General features: G+C 39.0%; 1 protein-coding gene across 1 annotated transcript; it reads right to left on the bottom strand.

Annotated features, from left to right (window-relative positions):
• Nucleotides 1-1,035: 1,035 nt before the first annotated feature.
• On the bottom strand, nucleotides 1,036-18,172 carry slc13a3 (solute carrier family 13 member 3). Its single transcript, XM_084720458.1, has 13 exons — nucleotides 17,794-18,172; nucleotides 14,195-14,460; nucleotides 13,668-13,846; nucleotides 10,551-10,620; nucleotides 8,357-8,536; nucleotides 8,143-8,268; nucleotides 7,137-7,229; nucleotides 6,927-7,031; nucleotides 6,685-6,782; nucleotides 5,804-5,916; nucleotides 4,262-4,423; nucleotides 2,205-2,342; nucleotides 1,036-2,129 (listed from the first exon to the last, which is right to left on the bottom strand). Exons 1-13 carry the CDS (start codon nucleotides 17,899-17,901, stop codon nucleotides 1,947-1,949), a joined length of 1,821 nt encoding a protein of 606 aa, XP_084576584.1. The 5' UTR covers nucleotides 17,902-18,172; the 3' UTR covers nucleotides 1,036-1,946.
• Between the last annotated feature and the right edge of the window lie 732 nt (nucleotides 18,173-18,904).

Here is an 18,904-nt window from a genome sequence, read left to right as displayed (position 1 = left end):
CCGAAGGACCTCTGTGACTCAGAATTTTTTAAAAACCACAGGCATTATGTTTTTGAGTTATCTTGTGAATGTGATATCTAATGCTTTGAGGGAATTTCTTCAAACTTGGCAAAAAAAAAAAAAAGACCACCTGGAGTCAAGGATGAACTGATTAAACTTTGGTGGTCAAACATCAAAGGTTACGGTAACTGTGACCTCACGTCCGTCCCACTCTTGTGAATATGATATCCTGGGAACAATTTGTTTAAACTTGGTACAAATCGTCCACTTGGACTGATGATGGATGGACGGATGATATGATTAGATATTTGTGGTCAAAGGCCACTGTGACTTCATGTCCGTCCCACAATATCTCAGAAAACACTTGGAGGGAATTTCTTCATATTTCTCACACCCTCTCTCTCCACAACACACACACAATTACACACAAACAGTGTCTTCATCAGCCATGTACAGTGGTTAAAAGGTATTGGGATGATAAGTGGGATTTAATGTATAAGTATTGTTGCAAAATATGTCAAAGACATAAATTAGTTTAGGTTAGAATCTGTGTTGTTGTTTGTGTTGTGCAGACGGGCGGGTACATCCTGTGGTGGTCTGTGGGTGTTGGTCGAGTGTTTCATAGTGTTGCATTTAAACGCCACAGGACCTTTTGCACTGACCCTGTTAACACTCAGTAACCACCACAGTCTTGCACAAGTTACCCATTGTTGTTGGGCCCCGTGACTTCAGACAGTTTACAACAGCAAACAAACATTGTATGGAATTTACAACTGTGTGCTCACTCTGGCTCTGTTTGTACGTGCAGAGGCCAAAATGTGTTAAATATGTGTGAAAGCTGCAGCGGTACAGCTACAGATAATCAAGACCTGAGGACTGAGGTTCACATTTTGTTGTTGGTTTTTATTAAGTATTTTTATTACTGAAACACAATTTAGCAGTTAGCAACTGCAAATATTCTGACAAAAAGCTCCTTCTCTTAACTATGAAGCTGCTATTGTATGTGTGCTCATTACAGGAAATACAGAGACCACATATAACTAAATTAGCACAATAAAAACAATTTATTTCTCATGTAACAGCAGTTATATGAATTTAAATCATTTTATAACAAAATGTACACATTCATTAGTAAAGATTCATACTCTAATGTATAAAAAATTAAGATATTGTTTATGTGCTATGGCTTCAGCAAACATGCACACCATATAATACATAAAACAATTAACATGATCTCGTAGTGATTTTAACCAAAAATATATAATATATATTTTTTGTAGAATAATTCACAGACGTTTCTCTCATTCTTCCAGCAGAGGTCGGCCTAGAGGGATCAATACAGACAGCGCACAGCTCCTCAGAGCTCCGGATGGTGTTGTTGTTGAGGTTAAATGTCTCTCATGTCCAGTTTTAAGAAGACAAAGAGTAAAACAAAGTAGTTCACAACTTGAAGGTAGAATCAGTAGAATTTGTCCAACTGTATGCAAATGCATCAGAACGTCAAATACCATCGTTTTGGGTTGGTGAAACGTCCCGAGCACAGGAAAACAATAAGAAAAAAATAAGGGAACGCAGGCAGAAGGCAGATACAGCCTCAACCACACACTTCTAGTGGGTCAAAAGTAATGATTGAACAAGATTATGTAATTTGAGTCCATACATTGTTTTCTTTAGGAAAATGTTGCTGATTATACCTTTAAAGTGAGCCAAAACTAGCAGTTCACAGCACGAAATTCTGACACTTGAAATGCTAAAAAGACAATCGCATATAATTAAAATAAAATAATTCATCATGACAGATAACAGCTGAAGCTCCCAGAGCATTCTGACATTTTAGTGACACAGAGTAAATATCTACAGACAGACTTTTGTCCCTGTTTAGTGTTAAATCTTTATACAATCTTCTTGATACCTCCTCTACGTTCATGTGGAGATTTGGTGAGTGTTCAGAGCGTGGCATTGAGTGACTGAGCGGGTGAGAACTGCACACCAGTAGCAACAGCAGACTTGTTGATGGGCTGAGCCCATTCTGGATATGTGTTCAGGTTGAACATGGCTATGCCCCACGTGTTCATGGCCAGAGAGACGGAGAGTATGCCCAGGATGTTCATGACAATGCCGGTTCTTACCTGAGGAAACGGGGGCAGAAAACATGAGGAGATGATTGGAATAATATGTTTTAAGTGTAGATGTGAGAATCTTACCATGTCTTTGACCATCAGATGTCCTGATGCAAAAGCGATGGAGTTGGGTGGCGTGGACACTGGCAGCATGAAGGCGTACGAACATCCTATCGTTGCAGGCATCATGAAGTATAGAGGGTTCACTGACGTGTGAATAGCCTTCAGAGACAAAGACAAAACATGAGAGCATGAGATGAAAATAATTCTTCTGCTTTATTCCACAGTTTTCCTCCAATACAGCAAACTTATTTTACATGGACAAGCATTGTTTAAACCCACAAATCTTTATATTCTAGCTGAGATCTAAAGGTGTCCAAAGATACCAAATATGTCCATTTGATGTAGAAACTGTTTGGAAAAGTCCGGGCACTTTTAAACAACACTTGGCAAGTGATTGGATGAACCATCTGTCACGTCTTCAACCAATCAGATCAACTCACCGAACCAAAGCTGGAAAGAGTGAAAACATCTTTTACATCCATAAAAGCCTTCAGTACTGTTCTTTGCTCTTCTATCAATGACAAAATATCCTCCAGTTCTGATCTAACTGATGTTTTCACAGTATCTACACTTATATCTTCAAGAGCTGCCATTGTTTGTTCGAGACGAGTCGTTTCCTTGGACGCTTCTCGCTGTCGACGCACCTAAAACTATGCCTGTATCTGTCAGTAGTCCCTCTGAGGACGCTGATTGGCTCGCACCACCGAAGGTGCGAACACAGATGGAAAGCTTGGAACCTGGCAAGATGGATTCTCACGTGATCGTGTGATGTCTGGCGAATCCAGCGGCCTCACATGGTAATGAAAATGATGCGGTCATAAACCAAAACTGTCTTGAGTTTGACAGCTTGTCTTGAAAAAATGTGATGTTACTTTTTGACATGAAATAAGCTGCACAAGCTAAGAGTCTAGAGCCATGCTAACGGCTCTGCGAGGCTTTTCTGAGGTACAGCAGTGCTTTGAGCTAAATGCTAATGTCTACAGCATGATAACATGTTCATCATGACAATGCTAAAATTGTGACACTTAGTAGGTGTAATGTTTAACACCTTAGTGTGTTAGCATGCTAACTTTTACTATAAAGACAAAGTAAACCCGAGGCTAAGAGTTGAGACACAAATCGGATGACTTTGGACTCAGTTTGACAAAATCAAAAAAGTTTTGCCACTCGACTTGGACTTTAATACCAACAGCTCGCAGTTTCACTTGGACTTGAGCCTTTGAACTGAAAATGGTTTCACACCTTCCCCCAGACCAAAAGAAGTTAATGCTATACATGCTCAGCAAGTCGCAGGAGAGAACCATGAAGATAATTTTGTTCACATACAAAAACTATGCGGTGGTCAACAAAAAAATAATTGCAGAATGCAAAATGTGTGTCAAAAGTTAGAGATGCAGAAACAAAACAATTACATCTGGATGAATTAAAAGCAACATATCTTGACCAAAAGTATGTGCATAACTACATATCACAAGAGGTAAGTGAAAAAAACGTGTTACATGTGTGATATGGGTGAACAGACACTTTAAGGAGAATTTTGTGTCATTATGTTTCAGTAAGTTTGGGAACTCAGGACACTAAACCTCCTTTACATCCTGTAAATGATTCTGAGTGGACACCCTGCAGTATAGGCACCACTGCAAAATACACAGGCTCCTGATAATGATTACTTATAGCAGCAGTTAATGTCCAACAGAACATCTATTGCAAGAGTTTAACAAGCCCACTAAGTCTTTGGATTACATTGAGGACAAGGTCAGCAACAAACCTTGCATCCCTCTCCAGTTCAACAGTTTCCACTGCTTTGTTTTCTCCCAGTTGGGCTACCTGACTGTCATCTTAAACAGTGTGTAAATCTTAAGTGTACTAAAGTTCATTACAGCTACTGTCGTCATGACTGAATGTTAATCAGGCTTTTTTTTTTAGTTTATATCATTCTTCTGAAAATTCATTCTTTGCCCAGAATGGAACAATGGAAACAGGATGCTCCCTGCTGAGCAAAACTCATCAACACAAATAAAACACAGCTAAAAAATATCTGTCCCACTATACATCTTTAAGTCAATGACCATTCTTACCATTTCAGCAATGACGGGTAAAAATATGATAATTGTGGCCGTGTTGCTGGCGAACTCAGTGAAACAGGCCAAGAAACCAGTGATCAACATCACAGCTGCAGCAGGAGGGACCTCTGCCAAAGGCTGGAGGTGGCCTCCGATCCAGGAGGCGAGCCCGGACTCCTGCCAAACGCCACAAGATTGCGGTTAAAGGGTCAAAGAGCAGATCACAGCATAATAAAGCAAAGCAGAGAACAGACCCAAACAGAACACAGCAGAACAGGAGAGAGGAGAGGTACAATTATCACACAGTCATGACTTATAACATGTAAACTTTTACAATTTAGAGTCACAAATCCTGAATTCAGCTGGAAGGAAACTTTAGCAAACACACAAAATCTTAAAGGAATAGTTCGGTGTAGTCTGGTGGTTTATTTAAAGGGAAAATTAGTCACTTTTCATGTGATCATCCAGTCAGTGTTGATAGTAAATGCAGTCAAGTAAAGTAATAAATTTCTTGTGCTATAGCTGAGCTCTCCTGCTGCAAAATCTGTTGTTCCTTCTGCATCCAGTGATGTCACAGTGATGTCAATGGTGTTAAGGAAGAACTACAGTAGCCATGGTGCACGAGTATGCATGAGTATTTTTGTTATCTTGCAAGAAGCTTGCACACAATGCGTCCTGATGCATGTAGGCACTGCCACCACGGCTCAGTGAACAGGAGAACTCACCTTTCTTGGTCAATATAGAAGGTACTAAGGAACTTATTGCATCAATTTACAACATTTACCATCAACACTACATGAAAAGCTCCAAATCTTCCTTTTGTTGTATATCGCAGTTGTGTATTTTTATATTTTATTATAGTGTGTTCTTGTATACATTCTCTCTATTTTATATTCTTCATGTAAAACATTTCAGAAGGTGATCACCACCACTTTATTTTCAGGCAACCAATCATATATTAGATGTGGACTGGTCACCCTGGTAACCAAGAAAATGGAGGATTGTTTGTCTTTCTGCTTTCTTTCTTCTGATGTGTGCTGGACAGACAAAACTCAATTTGCGTGTGCAGGAGTGAGAAAGCGGTATTTACCTTATTTTACTGTTTTCTGCTCACTTTTGGCTGTATAGGAGTCGTGTTAAGCTACTCTTGATGAAAACCAGACATCTCCTGATTTTGCTGCTTCACCATAAAAGCTTTTATGTCAGATGTCAAACAAATAGATCCAGGAAGTCACAGCACCTGGCCCAGAAACAGTCCACCACATAACTCCCCAAAAAACCACAACTTTTCATTTCTACAGTTCTGTTTTCGTCCGGAATAAACAAATAAGATATAAAATTGGATTGGACAGGGTTAGGCTAACTGTTTGCCCTTAGTTCCAGTTTTTATGCTAAGTTAAACTAATCGCCTCCTGACTGTCGCTTCATATTTATCACACAGACATGGGAGTGGTAAGGACCTTACTTTTGGCAAGAAACCAGACCAAGTGCATTTTCCACAACCACTTCATTATGCAGGTCTAACAGTAACTGCAGGACATGAACCAACATATTTACCTCACAAGCTTTAGCCATCGCAAAGCCACCTCCGAGCAGCAGAATAATATTCCAGGGAACAGCGGCCTGGGCTTTCTTCCACGACAAGAGAGGGACATAAGGAGTGTTGGAAGCTGAGGAAAAATATGGAGAAATTCATCAATTCTCTCCATTTTGTACTTTATCCTGCTGATTTTACTGTTTTGGTGAAATAAAGGTAATTTCTCACTTTGATAGGTAGAGAAGAGTTGTGTTCTCTTATCTATTCTAAAATTTGACCTACGACGAAAGGGACAAATGAACCCCATGATTTGCTTTTTTTGGGGGAGGGGGGAGCTTGTGTGCAGTGGTTTATTTGACCAGCTGAACATAATATACTCTCCAACACACGCAAAACACATGCGCACAGTGTGTGTGCATGCTCCCACGCAAAGAAAAAGCCCGAAGTGTGACAGCATAGTTCTGAGAGATTATTCTAATCACAGAAACAGAGAAACTGTAGTTTCAGCTCCTGAGGGGAAATTTGCTCAGACTCTCTAATCTACATTATTAACATTCCTCAGCTGATTTTCAGCTTTTTGCAAAAGCTGCACTAGAGACACAGACTGAATGTCTTTAAATCTTTCACAAATATTTCATTAGCAATATTAAATACTGACTTCTATCCTGATCCACCCTTACATACTTGCTTCCATCAGTCATATCTCTTTGTTAAATCTATGGCCTTTTTCCTTGTTGCAGCGATTTGTTTGACACAAATCTAATAAAACCTGTTTATTTATATCATCACCTAAATAATACTGTCACAGTCGTTAAAATAATTGACTGGATTAGATATGAATCAGAGCACTTTGTTGAGTAAATTAAACGTTAATTCTTGTGTCCTTTAAGAGCTCACTGACCCTGAGGGTCGAACCACCAGCTCAGGGAAGGTTTCTGAGAGGGGAAGAAGAACAGCACGGACACAATGATCACACCAGTGACTGCGTCTGACACGTACCTGCAGAGCAACAAGAGGAAATAATTAACAGAGATGGATCATTGACAGGCATCTCAACGTATAGATTCTGTAATTATTTCCAAACAGGAAGAGGTGTTACAAGAAGAAACTACATTATGCTTTCATCATGTGTGCCTTTCTTACCCTTTTTTAAAAAACACAGACCAGCCAGTGACAAATTTGGGATCTCTTGTGAACAGGAGGACAGCAAACAGTACAAATAAAAAAGAAATCGCCCCCTCTGCAAAACTGAAATTGAGCATGTAAAGTGAAAGTCAGTGAAAGGCTCTGTGATAAAAATGTACTCATTCACCCTGTATTGCATGAGATTTGGAGACATACACGAGTCCTCACTTTAAGGACCCTAGTTTTCTGTAATCTTCCTCTATTAGAGCCTTCGCTCTGGCCTCTGCCTGGGCTCTTTGGTCGTGTCTCTTGAAGCACAATCTGGATAAAATAAGAAGAAAACTGTGAGACACATATTTAAAGAAAAGAAAAACTGGAAAATACTATTACACATTTACAACCCCAATTCCAAAAAAGTTGTGATGCGCAAAAACTTTTCCACCTACACAGAAGTGAATACTTACAAAGACAAGATATTTAATGTTCAAAATGATTAACCTGCTTTTTGTAAATAAAGACTCATTGTGAATTTGATGCCTTGAGTTTTAACAACACCCAGTAAGTGTTTGGGAACTGGGGACACTAATTGATAAAGTTTTGAAATCGAAATTCTTGCTTGATATACGACTTCAAGTGTCCAACAGTTCAGGGTCTCTGTTGTTGTATTTTGTGCTTCATAATGAACCACACATTTTCAGTGACAGTCAGGTCTGGACTGCAGGCAGGTCAGTCAGGTAGATGACCTATTTTATTATGAAGCCACGCTGTTGTAACATGCAGAATGTGTCCTGGCCTCGTCTTGCTGAAGTAAGCAGGATACGTTGCTGTTTTTACCTTTTGGTATTAATGAGGCGTTCACAGATGTGGCAGTTAGTCATGACACCATGGGCACTGACACACCCCTGTACCACAACAGATGTTGACTTTTCAAGTCAGTACTGGTAAAATCTGGAAGGGTTTTTTGATATATGGCTTTCACTTTGCATGGTAGAGTCTTAACCCTTTCATACCCAATCATGATCGTGATACTGTCAACTGTTACCCACCTGTTGGCTTGTCGATACATTTCACACAATGTCACAACTTTTTTGGAATTATTGTTGTACAAAAGCCCAAAAATGGCAATTCTAACTGTAAAGTTAACAGCATTTACCTTTCATCATGACATTTAGCCTTTACAAATATCATTGGTCTACAGTTTTAAGCATAAAGCAAATGTCTGGTGCCGTATTACCGCGTATTCAATCCCCCGTAGAGAAACGCGATCCAAATCCATCCCAAAAACAGGAAGAGAAGCATGAGCGGGAAAGCAAAGGCAAACCAAGAGCCAAAATTGATAAGGTCGCAGTCTGGAAAGTAGCTGTAAAACAAACAAACAAAAAAAAAATTGTCAAACTACTGGAAAATAAAGTTTTCAATGTTTAACTGCTGGCCAAATAAGAAGTCACCTCTTCAGCTGTCCGATCATGATGAGGTTGGGCGCGGTGCCCGTCAACGTGGCGGTCCCTCCGATACTGGCTGCGTAAGGAATACAGATCAAGAACCCTTTCCACACCTTCAGCTGATACTGCGCCTCGGATCGGATCTCCTCAGCTGTCCTTGCGTCACTCTGCTCCATCCCATCCGTCCTTTTGAAGTTTTAAGAGACATTATTACCTTAAATGAACAGTGGATACGTACATGAACTGCAACAGAGTTTGGAGAAAATTAGTTTCATCCAAAGAGTTTAAAATGACATTGTATTAACCAGAAAAACACTTTGACATGACTTTGACAGATTGATACCACTCTCATGTCTGTACGGTAGTGACTCCTGCCTGTGGCTCTTTGCTATGTGTCATCCTCCCACTCTCTTTCCCCTTTTCCTGTCACATCTGCAGCTGTCCCATCTAAGTAAAGGCACAAAAATGCCCCAAAATATATTAAAAAAAACAAAATAAAAAAGTTACAGCCAGTTGCCAGTTAGCTTAGCTTAGCATAAACACTAAAAACAAGGGGAAACAACTAGCCTGGCTCTGTCCAAAGTTAGATTAGTTAGAAGTTAAAATAAATAATTATTTCTCAAATCTCAACTCTTTGTACTCAATTGTCCCATGTCAAGACAGGCAAGTCTCAAGTCCTAAACCAGTGGTTCCCAAACTTCTTCTTCTGGAAGGCCCCCCTTCAGAAGCTGAAAATAGGTTTTAAGTCCTGAACCAGCCATAAAATGTCAGTGAGTGTTAATGTAAGTGAGTTTGCAGACTTGTTGATTTTCAGATTAACTTAGCTGTGAATGTTTAATATTAACCTTGACTAACTTACTGAACTTAAAGCTACTACAAGGAACTTTCAGATTGTGTTGATTTTGGAGGCCCCTGTGTAGTGTTACCACTGTAATAACCACAAAATACAATGTCACAAATAAAATCATCTGAAGAAAATCTGATCCTGCATCTTTCATGCTGGCTAGTGTAACTGTATTTGGGAAAATGTAACCACAGGCTTGTTTAATCTGATTTCAAGGAAAATCCTACCCTGTTACACGCATTAAGAACAACTTCACAGAAATAGCTAATCTTCTCTTGGATGTGTCATTTGTTTATGAAGGTTATGGAGGCATCAGTATTAAACTGAGACTGTTTCATAACCAGAAAAAAAACTCCTTGTGGTAAGTTTAAGTTGGAAGTTGTTGCGTCTCCCTCAGCATACTGCGATTTGTTTTTTGTTGACCAGCTCGAAACTTTTGCACACGAACAAAATTATCTTTATTATCATTTTTTCCCACTGACACTCTGTAATGTAACATTTGTATTCTGACTTTATAAATAATACACTATCAAGTACTTTCAAGTAAATGGCTCACGTCCAAGTAAAGGCACGAGTCACCGGTGTGAAAGTCCAAGTTGATTTGCAAGTCGTTTTTTAATTTGGCTCCCTCAACAGTGCCACATGAGAGAGAGAGGGACTGTTTTCTTTGGCAGGCCGTATTGTGCAGAAGAAGAGCTCTATCAGCTCTGTCATCTGAGGTCATTTCTATACACAAGCTAGTCTGCCTGGACCACTGGTTAAAATAAAAGAGGACTTGATGGACGTTGAGTTACATGTTGTTATTCAACTAAGAGTGTGAAAAGGGACTGCTGACTTCGTCTCTTCAAAGACACTGCAGCATTCAGTTTCTTAAAGAGGCCTCCTCACTGTAGCTTTCATTTGGGTGAGAGGTTACTTTGCAAACAATTTACAACAAGCTGTTTGCATTCAGTCTGTAGCGTGTTACTTTTTAACTGTTCTTTATCTGGTTGTCTTCTCATGTATTTGTTTTATCTCCCCCATAACTACAAGTAGATACTAGTATTTTAAACGTATTATTGTGCTGAACTCAATTCAACTTTTTAATCAATTGATGGCACTAGTTAATAAGTTATATCTCGTTTATTTCCTGGATTTTGTTACCTTCAGACAGAGCTCAGCTGTTTCCAGCTTTTGTGCCAAGCTAACAATCTAGGTATAGCCTTGTTTACCAAACAGTCACGAGATTGGTATTAATCTTCTCATCTGACTTCAATTAATAGACTAAAATGCTGAACTTCCTTTAAACGACACCATCAAAACACCATTTGAGTTAACCGTTTAAGGATGTATATAATTGTGTCAGTGTTTTCTTACCCGTCTATTGACAGTATTTGTTTTTCTGTGGGCACTGAGGGCAGTGAATGCAGCTTCACAGTAGATTGACCTGAAAGAAAGAGCAGCAAAGAGTTTGTGATATGTTCACATGCAAATATGGTATAAACATCAGTAAAATCATGAGTTTTAGCTCTCCGGCAGGTTGAGTGTGTAGGATTTAGGGGCTTCTATTGGCAGATTATGGCAGAAACAGAATATAGTATTCAAAAATATGTTTTCATTAGTGTATAATCACTTGAAATAAGAATTGTGTTTTCATTACCTTATGAGCTGTTTATATCTACAGAGGACACGTGTCCTCATGGGGTCTGGCCGAAGGGCACACACACGTCTCCACGATCACACAACACCTTTCATTTACGTTAAGTATTTTCCCCACACACAGGAGTATGGGTGTTTATGTGTCTCTAAAATTAGTCTCACAAATAACGAATGAGGAATTATTATTATAATTATAAAGCCTAATAAATCTCAACAGTGTGCATGGATTATCAAACTTCAGAGACACTTTCTGATTCAAGTGTGTTTGCAGGATGGAGGAGCGAGGATGGGAGGAGGAACTGAAGAGACAAAGAAGGAGAACAAGAACGAGCGGCTGCAAAGCTGCACCTCAATCCGGCTCAGGTGGGTGTTCAGCCGGACTGAGGTGCAGCTTCACGGCCAGTCTGGGTTGACTCGCCTCTCCTCTCCCCCACTCTTCCCCACTGGGTCCTTCCTCAGGATCTTCTGCATCTTTCTGCATTATGATGACAATAATGATTTACAGAATACAGCATAATTTCAAGGTGCTTCAGTCTAAAACGTAACCAGTTACAAATCTGCATGACATGGTAATGTATTGTAAAACTTTTTGCAGGTAAAATAAACTGTTTACACATGAAGCTGCTTTGGAGGCACCCTGCCGTCTCCATGGAGATCTGTCCCCTCACGGGAAAATCTTTTCTCTTTGTTTCCTCCTGATAAATCTGCCATCATGCTACCGATGCTTGCGCTCCTGGGACACCTGTTTCTTATAGTTGATGACTTTCTGATTGGTTTTTTGTCTTTGAGCTAAAACACACCCATGCATTGATCAGGGCATTTGTTCACAGCTGATAGGCGTATTCCGTTGTGTGTTGTTGGTGCAGGGGGTGGGACAGGGTAGGATACTCCTGCGTCCCTGGCACAAGACGACAAAGGTGGACTTGGATACATCTTGAATAAATTAAATTCATTGCGCCTTGCACTTTAGATCAGCGGAAGATAGGGCCCTCGGCCCTCATCCAGCATCTTTAATCTCTTACCACTGGAATACTGACTAACTTCATATTTGAGGACTCAGTGTATTGGAAAAACTGGACAAAGTTCACACCTTAGATTACATATTACAGGCCCATGAAGACAAGGTTAAAACAATACAACATGTGGTGGTGTATTGTACCAAGGTATGGAAATTTTTGACGACAAACTTAAACTGCCAGTCATTGCCCCATTTTTGGGCATTTGAGGGCAGTGTAAAATGCTGTAAATGCAATATTGACATAGAATGACCTAAAGTTTATTTTTAGTGAGCACACAGCTGCTTATTGACACATACAGCAAACACGGAGCGACATAATCATTCATTTGGAGTCCTGATTCTGGCCACCTGATGAACGTTAGTCCAATATTCACCATGTTTTAGCTATGTTTAGGTCTCCACCATCTCCAGAGAAAAATATCTGACTCTTTCAAAGCTAAATGCTCCACTACATTCAGTAGCTAGCTGAAGGTGCTGGACAGATGGTGTGCAGTGGATTTATCAGGGTTTGTTGCAGCAAACAGTTGCCTGTTGCTTCTGACAGTTTGAAGAGAGCAATGAGAGTCAATGTTAATATTTAAGTTGCCTCCAAACCAAAACAATAAACTGAAGAATGCTAAAAAGCTCTACAACACGGGGGGGGGACTACAGAGTTGATGATGATTCTCTGTCATTACGTCTTTCACATTATGCCAAGTAATTTCATTCGTTGTCAAAACACCAATTTCGAAACAGTTGGGACGTTACGTAAAACCCGAATAAAAACGGAATGCGATGATTTGCAAATCCTTTTCGACCTATATTCAATTATTGAATGCAGTACAAAGACAAGATATTTAATGTTCAAACTGATGAACATTTGCTAAATATACAGTCATTCTGAATTTGATGCCTGCAACCTGTTCCAAAACAGTATGGACAGGCAACAGAGGACTGGGAAAGTTGGAATGCTCAAAAACACCTGATTGGGTAGGAAAGGGGCATCTTCAACAGGCTCAGCTGTCCACACACATGGACCACTTTGTGAAAAATTGCGTGGGCAAATAGTCCAGCAGTTTAAAAACTGCATTTTTAACACACAGTTTCTAGGAATTTAGGAATTTCACCATCTGCCATCTATAATATCCTTAAAAGATTCAGAGACACCAGAAAAATCTCTGCACATAAGAACCAACGAGGAAACCAACTCTGAATACCTGTGACCTTTGACCCTTCAGACAGCGCTGCATTTCAAATCAACATGTTTTTACAAATCTATTACTACATGGACTTGGGAACACTCCAGAAAAAAAACACTGTCGGTAAACACAGTTCATTGTTGTATCTACCATGCAAAGCACAAGCCATATATCAACAACATCCAGAAATGCTGCAGATTTCCGTGTTCCAGATTTTTATTTTTATTTTTTTGGATAATCACAGGCATCGTGTCCTCTGGGCTAAAGAGGAGAACGACAGCCAGTGTCTGTGATGGTATGAGGGTGTGTTATGACTATGACTCATGACTAACTGTCACACCTGTGAAGGCCCAATAAATGCTGAAAGGTACATACAGGTTTTGGAACAACACACACTGCCATCCAGATGACGCCTTTTTCAGAGACACGAGATGATGCCAACACACATTCTGCACATGTTACAACAGTGTGGCTTCATAGCAAAAGGGTTCAGGTACTAGCTGACTTAAATTATTAGTTTGAATATTAAATGTCTTGTCTTTGTGTTGTAATCAACTGAATATAAGTTGAAAAGAATTTGTAAATCATTGTTTTATTTCCTGGGTTTGTAAATTACTGACTAGCAGCTTTACAACGTACCATTTATTATGTCGCCCTCAGGATCGTCTGTGGACTTGCCCTTCTGTTTCAGGGTCTCCAGGTCTCCAAACAGACTCTCCAGGATGGCATTAGCAATAGGGAGCATCATGGCTGTTGTGGCGGTGTTGCTGAGCCACATGGACAGGAAGGACGAGGTCAGCATCATTCCCAGTATGAGCCTAGGAAAATAATTCAATCCATAATCGCAAATCAGCACAAGTAAATCTTTAGAACAGGTCACAAATCTATACTTTTCTTTCATAAAAAAGCCTATATAATTTAGTAAAACAGCAGAGCACTGTAATTTTTGGATGATGTTACCCAAACATGAGTAAAAAGTACATTTCTCGCGGCCTATTTTCAGCCGCAGATTTATACATGGCTCATTGGTGTGTCTTTAAAAGTTTTTGGCAAAGAGATATAGGAGATCAGGCTTTGGCTACACAGATAATACTTATTAGTAGGATCAGTTCTACATGGTTTTGTTCGTTTCATGAACAAACAGACAAACCGAACGGCTTCCTCACCATGCTGGTTTCACTCCGACGATAGTGAGGACCTTCAGGGCTATTCTGCGATGCAGGCCCCACTCCTCGATGGACGAGGCCATCACAAGACCACTGAGGAAGAGAAAATTGGTTTCGAGGAAGTACTGAGGGCATAATTTCTTGGATGGAAGAATTCCCAGTGTTGGGAAGAGGCAGACCGGAAGCATCGCAGTGACAGCCAGAGGAAGGGCCTCTGTGCACCAAAACATAGCCATCAGCACCACCACATAAAGACATTTTCCCTCCTACAAGAAAAAAGGTGTTACAGATCAAAATGGAAGCAAATCAACTACGTAATTGTGTTTCACAAGTGATGGATTACACAGTATGTCTACGGGAATGTCAGTGATGGAGCATTACCTCTAAAAAAAATAAATAATTACTGCATATATGTGTGTGTATGTCAGAGGGACAGAAAAAGCATAAATGTTTGATTTGTGTACATCTGTGTGCATGAAAGGCATGTTTGTGTATTAAATAAAAAAGTAAAATAAACTGCATAAATAATACTGTTCTGTGGCATAAATATAATCACAATTTGTTATTTTAATGGCTGACTTAATATAAACATAATAGATTGAATAATATAATAATAAAAAAAAATCATTACACTCATGTCCACTTTACTAACTATTCAAACTCTATTAAACTTTTATCTAATTCTTCATACTTTAAGCCAGATACTACATTCAAACCTCATAATGTTCCACATCTTTCACACAGGAATGAGTTTTATTCAACTTTTAAATCCCATTCATCCCATTTGGACCCTTTCCCTCTTTACCAACTCTGGGGCATCTTTCTGAAAAGCCACTTCAAATTCTGAAGGCTACCTTAAGTGTTACCTTTAGAACTTGTTTGGACCTCTGTTATATATCTATAAAGAGTAAGACAGTAAAAAAATTCAGGTGAAACCCCTTCATTACTATTCAATGGCATGTTCATGTAACATGGGACAGGTGGTAAGATAAAATGGGACAGTCACTGATGGTTGAAAAGGACACCAAACAATTCAAATTACATGAAGAACAATTATATTCCATGTTTGTTTTTTTTAATTAATTTCTTTTTAAATTTTTTAAATAGTTAAATTATAGGCTATTTAGGAATCTCCTATCACCCTATTTGAAAAAAAAAACAACAACTATAAATTATAACAAATTAGAGCATGAACAAATTTCACTCACTCTGCAAACATTTTTTTTTTAAGTGCTGACATGCATTGGCCAAAACTGAAGCCACATTTGCAAAACTCTTCACAGAGTCCATAAAACATAAACTGTGAACCCTTTTTTCATTGTTTTCACATTTTCCAGAATCCACAAACCACGTGCAAAACGGAACGTCGGCTAATTTTGTGTATTTCTGCAGAAACCATATTGGAACTTAAATTTGGCAGAATATTAACAATAAAATGAAAAATGATTCTAAACACAACTGATTGCAGTTTCAGGTGAAAGAACACCCAGATGTCCCATTTTTACGCAATCTTGGAATGATTCTTTTTGGAAACATCTCTCATGGAAAACAGGTAGGTGGCTAAATAAGAGTGGCAGGATAATAACTTGTGGCCAAATAGTAATTATTGTTTCAGCCCTGGAATTTTAGGAAATTTCTTTGTTTCAACTTTATTTTTTACAAGTTAATTACTAAAGGCAAAGACATGGGAAAAATCAAGGATATTTAAAAATTGAAAATGTGTTTCATTCTATACTGAAATACTGATTTATCATTCAAAACTCAAAGATAAAAGTTCATGCTTTATATAATGCTCCCTGTTGTTGCTCTCTGTTGTTGTTGCTGTTGTTTTTAGGTCAATGTGTTGTTGCTTAAGCAAACTTTATGAGTGAGAACTGTTGCCAGTGTTTTGGTCAAACAAGCCTTCTTTTTGGAGATTTATAAAATGTTTTGGCAGTTTGAGTGAGTTTTGGACAAGAGATTAATTGTTTGGCCACGGTGCATGTTGTTAATGCAGACCATATGAAGAGTTTTGAAAAAGTGGCTTCAGTTTTGACCAATGTTTGTTAGCAACTGAAAACAGAACTCAACTTGACTGGTGAGATGGTAGGTGGGGGTTTAGCCTACTTGGTTTCTCTCTGTCTCTTTGGTATTTGAATGAGATTCTTGAGTGACATCAAAAACTTTGTGGACTTAATAATTAGAAAGAAAGACAGGAAAGTTTGGAAAAACAGGATTGAGTGGTGTGCATTGCCTTAAACCCCCGACCTCTCACCTCAGGATATCTGAATGAAAATGGGTTCTATGGGTACCCAAGATGCACCTCTCTACAGACATGCACACTTTATGCTAATGCTATGCAGTTCTTTTGTTTGTTTGTTTTTTCTTTTTGAAATTGCATAAATTGGGTGGGACTGGAAAGCTGAGACCCCTGTGGATTTCATGACCTACTTTGACCTCTAGGCCAGTTGCAGGTTTATGAAACCTCACAAACAAAATGGAACCTGGGGGCGCGGATGGAAAGATGGATGGCTTTCGTTGGTAATTTGACAATACAGTTTTTTTTTTTTTTTTTTGGAAATTCCAGAACAAAAGTGCTTGCCATCCAATTGCCGAAAAATAGCAATTTGACCCATTAGCTGATAGAGAGACGTGGCAGGGAACCCCCACTTCATATATTGCAACATGCATCATGGCTAATGTTAGCCGCGTTAGCCTTACCCTCTGCACTTTCTCTGGTAGTTTTCGAGGTGGAGTTTATGTCAGAGTCTCTTCTTCATGAAGTTACAAAATAATCCATTGCGGTTTACAAGAGTGTCTGTGTACTTGGGATAATAATTGGCCAATATGTTTCAATAATAAATAGCTAACTAGCTCGCTGGTTAGCTCGTTAGCTCGCTCACATGACTGTACAAGGATTCATAGGTAGCTTTTTTTCAGTGTTGTTAAATTAAATGCTTTTGGGCTTGTTTTGTTTTATTTTTTTTTATAAACAGACTGATCTACCATTACTAATAATTTGTTGGATTCATTCTGTTAGGTGCTTTCAGATATATTTTAAATTCTGGAAAGAAAAAACCTTAAAAAAAAAAAAAAAAAACTTAAAAATGATCTAACAATAATTTGGGGACCTCTTGCAATAACTCTGAGGACCTCCTAGGGGTCCCAAATCACCTGACTTCACCCTCCTCCAGCAATTTCATATATAATTGATTTTTATTTAACTGTTAAAGCCAGCGGTGCAATTTAACATCAGTTTTACAACATCCAGCATTCACACAGCAGTTTCTTCAGATCTTTAGTGGACACGTACATATTTCTTTTACTAAACCATCACAGTTTACTCACGTGCATCACCTGTACCTGCCCTCAACTGTTTCTTATTAAGCATATTACTACTGCTACTACTACACAACATGTCTACATTAGTTTTATTCATTTTACTCATGTCACTACTGTACAGTCTATCTCAGTATGTTTCTATTATATTGCATTGTGATATATTATTGTTGTTGTGTATTGTTTAAAATACACATTATATGGTCATTGCTGGTCCACTGTCATTTGTTGTGACTATGACAAATGAACACGTGAAGTCACACAGCGGTTAAATCACTCACCTTCTCCGGCAGAGTAAAGAGTAAAGGCAGGAACAGCAGCGGAGTGAGCAGGAGGATCAGCTGTTTGTGGACGCACCACAGCTTCTTGGACAACACGGATATTTTCATCTCCTCGGTGAAGTTTTGCTCCGTTTTGCTCAGACTGGCTGAGAAGAGCCAGCTCGGACGCACTTTGAAGCCTCTGGCCGAGTTCAGAGAAGATTAACTACGCGCCTTGCCACAGTTTAACTCCTCGCAGGGCGGTGACAATTAGTCGGGAGATGTTCGGGTAAGTCTGTCAGATTTCCCATCAGCAGGCCTCCCCAAGAGGAGTGATGCATCCAACGGTGGCCAAACTTTTCTGCACCTTTGAGTGCTACGGTGGCCCCGAGAGCTCAACACTGCAGCTCAAGTAAACACAGACAATTATTATTATTTTTTTTTTTTAATCAATTTGTGAACAAAATATTTACAAACCAGGTTGCTAATGCAGAAAACACAAGCAAAAACAGAAATACAAGGCACCATGTTTATTTATACAGCATTTTACAGAACAGGGTTGTACAACAAAATGCTAGTTGTTTTTTTATGCTGTTCACAAAACAAAGAAAAAATAGGGTTAATAAATGAAGGAGTGTGAAGAATTAATTGAGGGGCCTTACTGATAAAACACACTAAAGAAAAAACACAACAAAGACAAATAAAGAGCACCAAGTTGATTCGCATAAGTAAAACACATAACATGAACATAAAATGCTGACATTAAATGTGAATAAATAAGATATATATAAACATTCATTATATAATAAACATTTGCTATGGGTCATATGACAAAACCAAAGGCTAAATTGATGCTAGGGACAGTGGTGCTTTCAGCTAAATGCTACCATCAACATGCTAACATGCTCAAGATGACGATGCGAAAATATCAGGTAAGGCTAACCATGTTCACTGTCTTAGTTTAAGCTATTAGCATGCTAACATTTGCCGATTAGCGGTAAACTAACTGTCACCATAAACTAGTAAAAAGTATTTGGTCAGAGGTCAAAGTAGTTTGACCTGATGATGGTGCTAAATGAAAAGCTAAAGGGGTCATGAAAGTTATAGTTCATTCTCAGGGAGCCGTGAATGT

The sequence above is a fragment of the Lutjanus erythropterus genome, chromosome 6, assembly GCF_056507025.1.
Source record: "Lutjanus erythropterus isolate fLutEry1 chromosome 6, fLutEry1.hap2, whole genome shotgun sequence".
NCBI lineage: Eukaryota > Metazoa > Chordata > Actinopteri > Lutjaniformes > Lutjanidae > Lutjanus > Lutjanus erythropterus.
This window is presented reverse-complemented; position numbering and strand designations above follow the sequence as displayed.

Excerpts from the sequence above, each read along its gene's own strand:
- slc13a3 (XM_084720458.1), bottom strand. The coding sequence starts at position 17,901 with ATGAAAATATCCGTGTTGTCCAAGAAGCTGTGGTGCGTCCACAAACAG. Across the intron at positions 7,230-8,142 it reads TACGGGGGATTGAATACGCG|ATTGTGCTTCAAGAGACACG; the intron begins GTAATACGGCAC and ends TATTTTATCCAG. Across the intron at positions 7,032-7,136 it reads AGAAAACTAGGGTCCTTAAA|TTTTGCAGAGGGGGCGATTT; the intron begins GTGAGGACTCGT and ends GCTCAATTTCAG.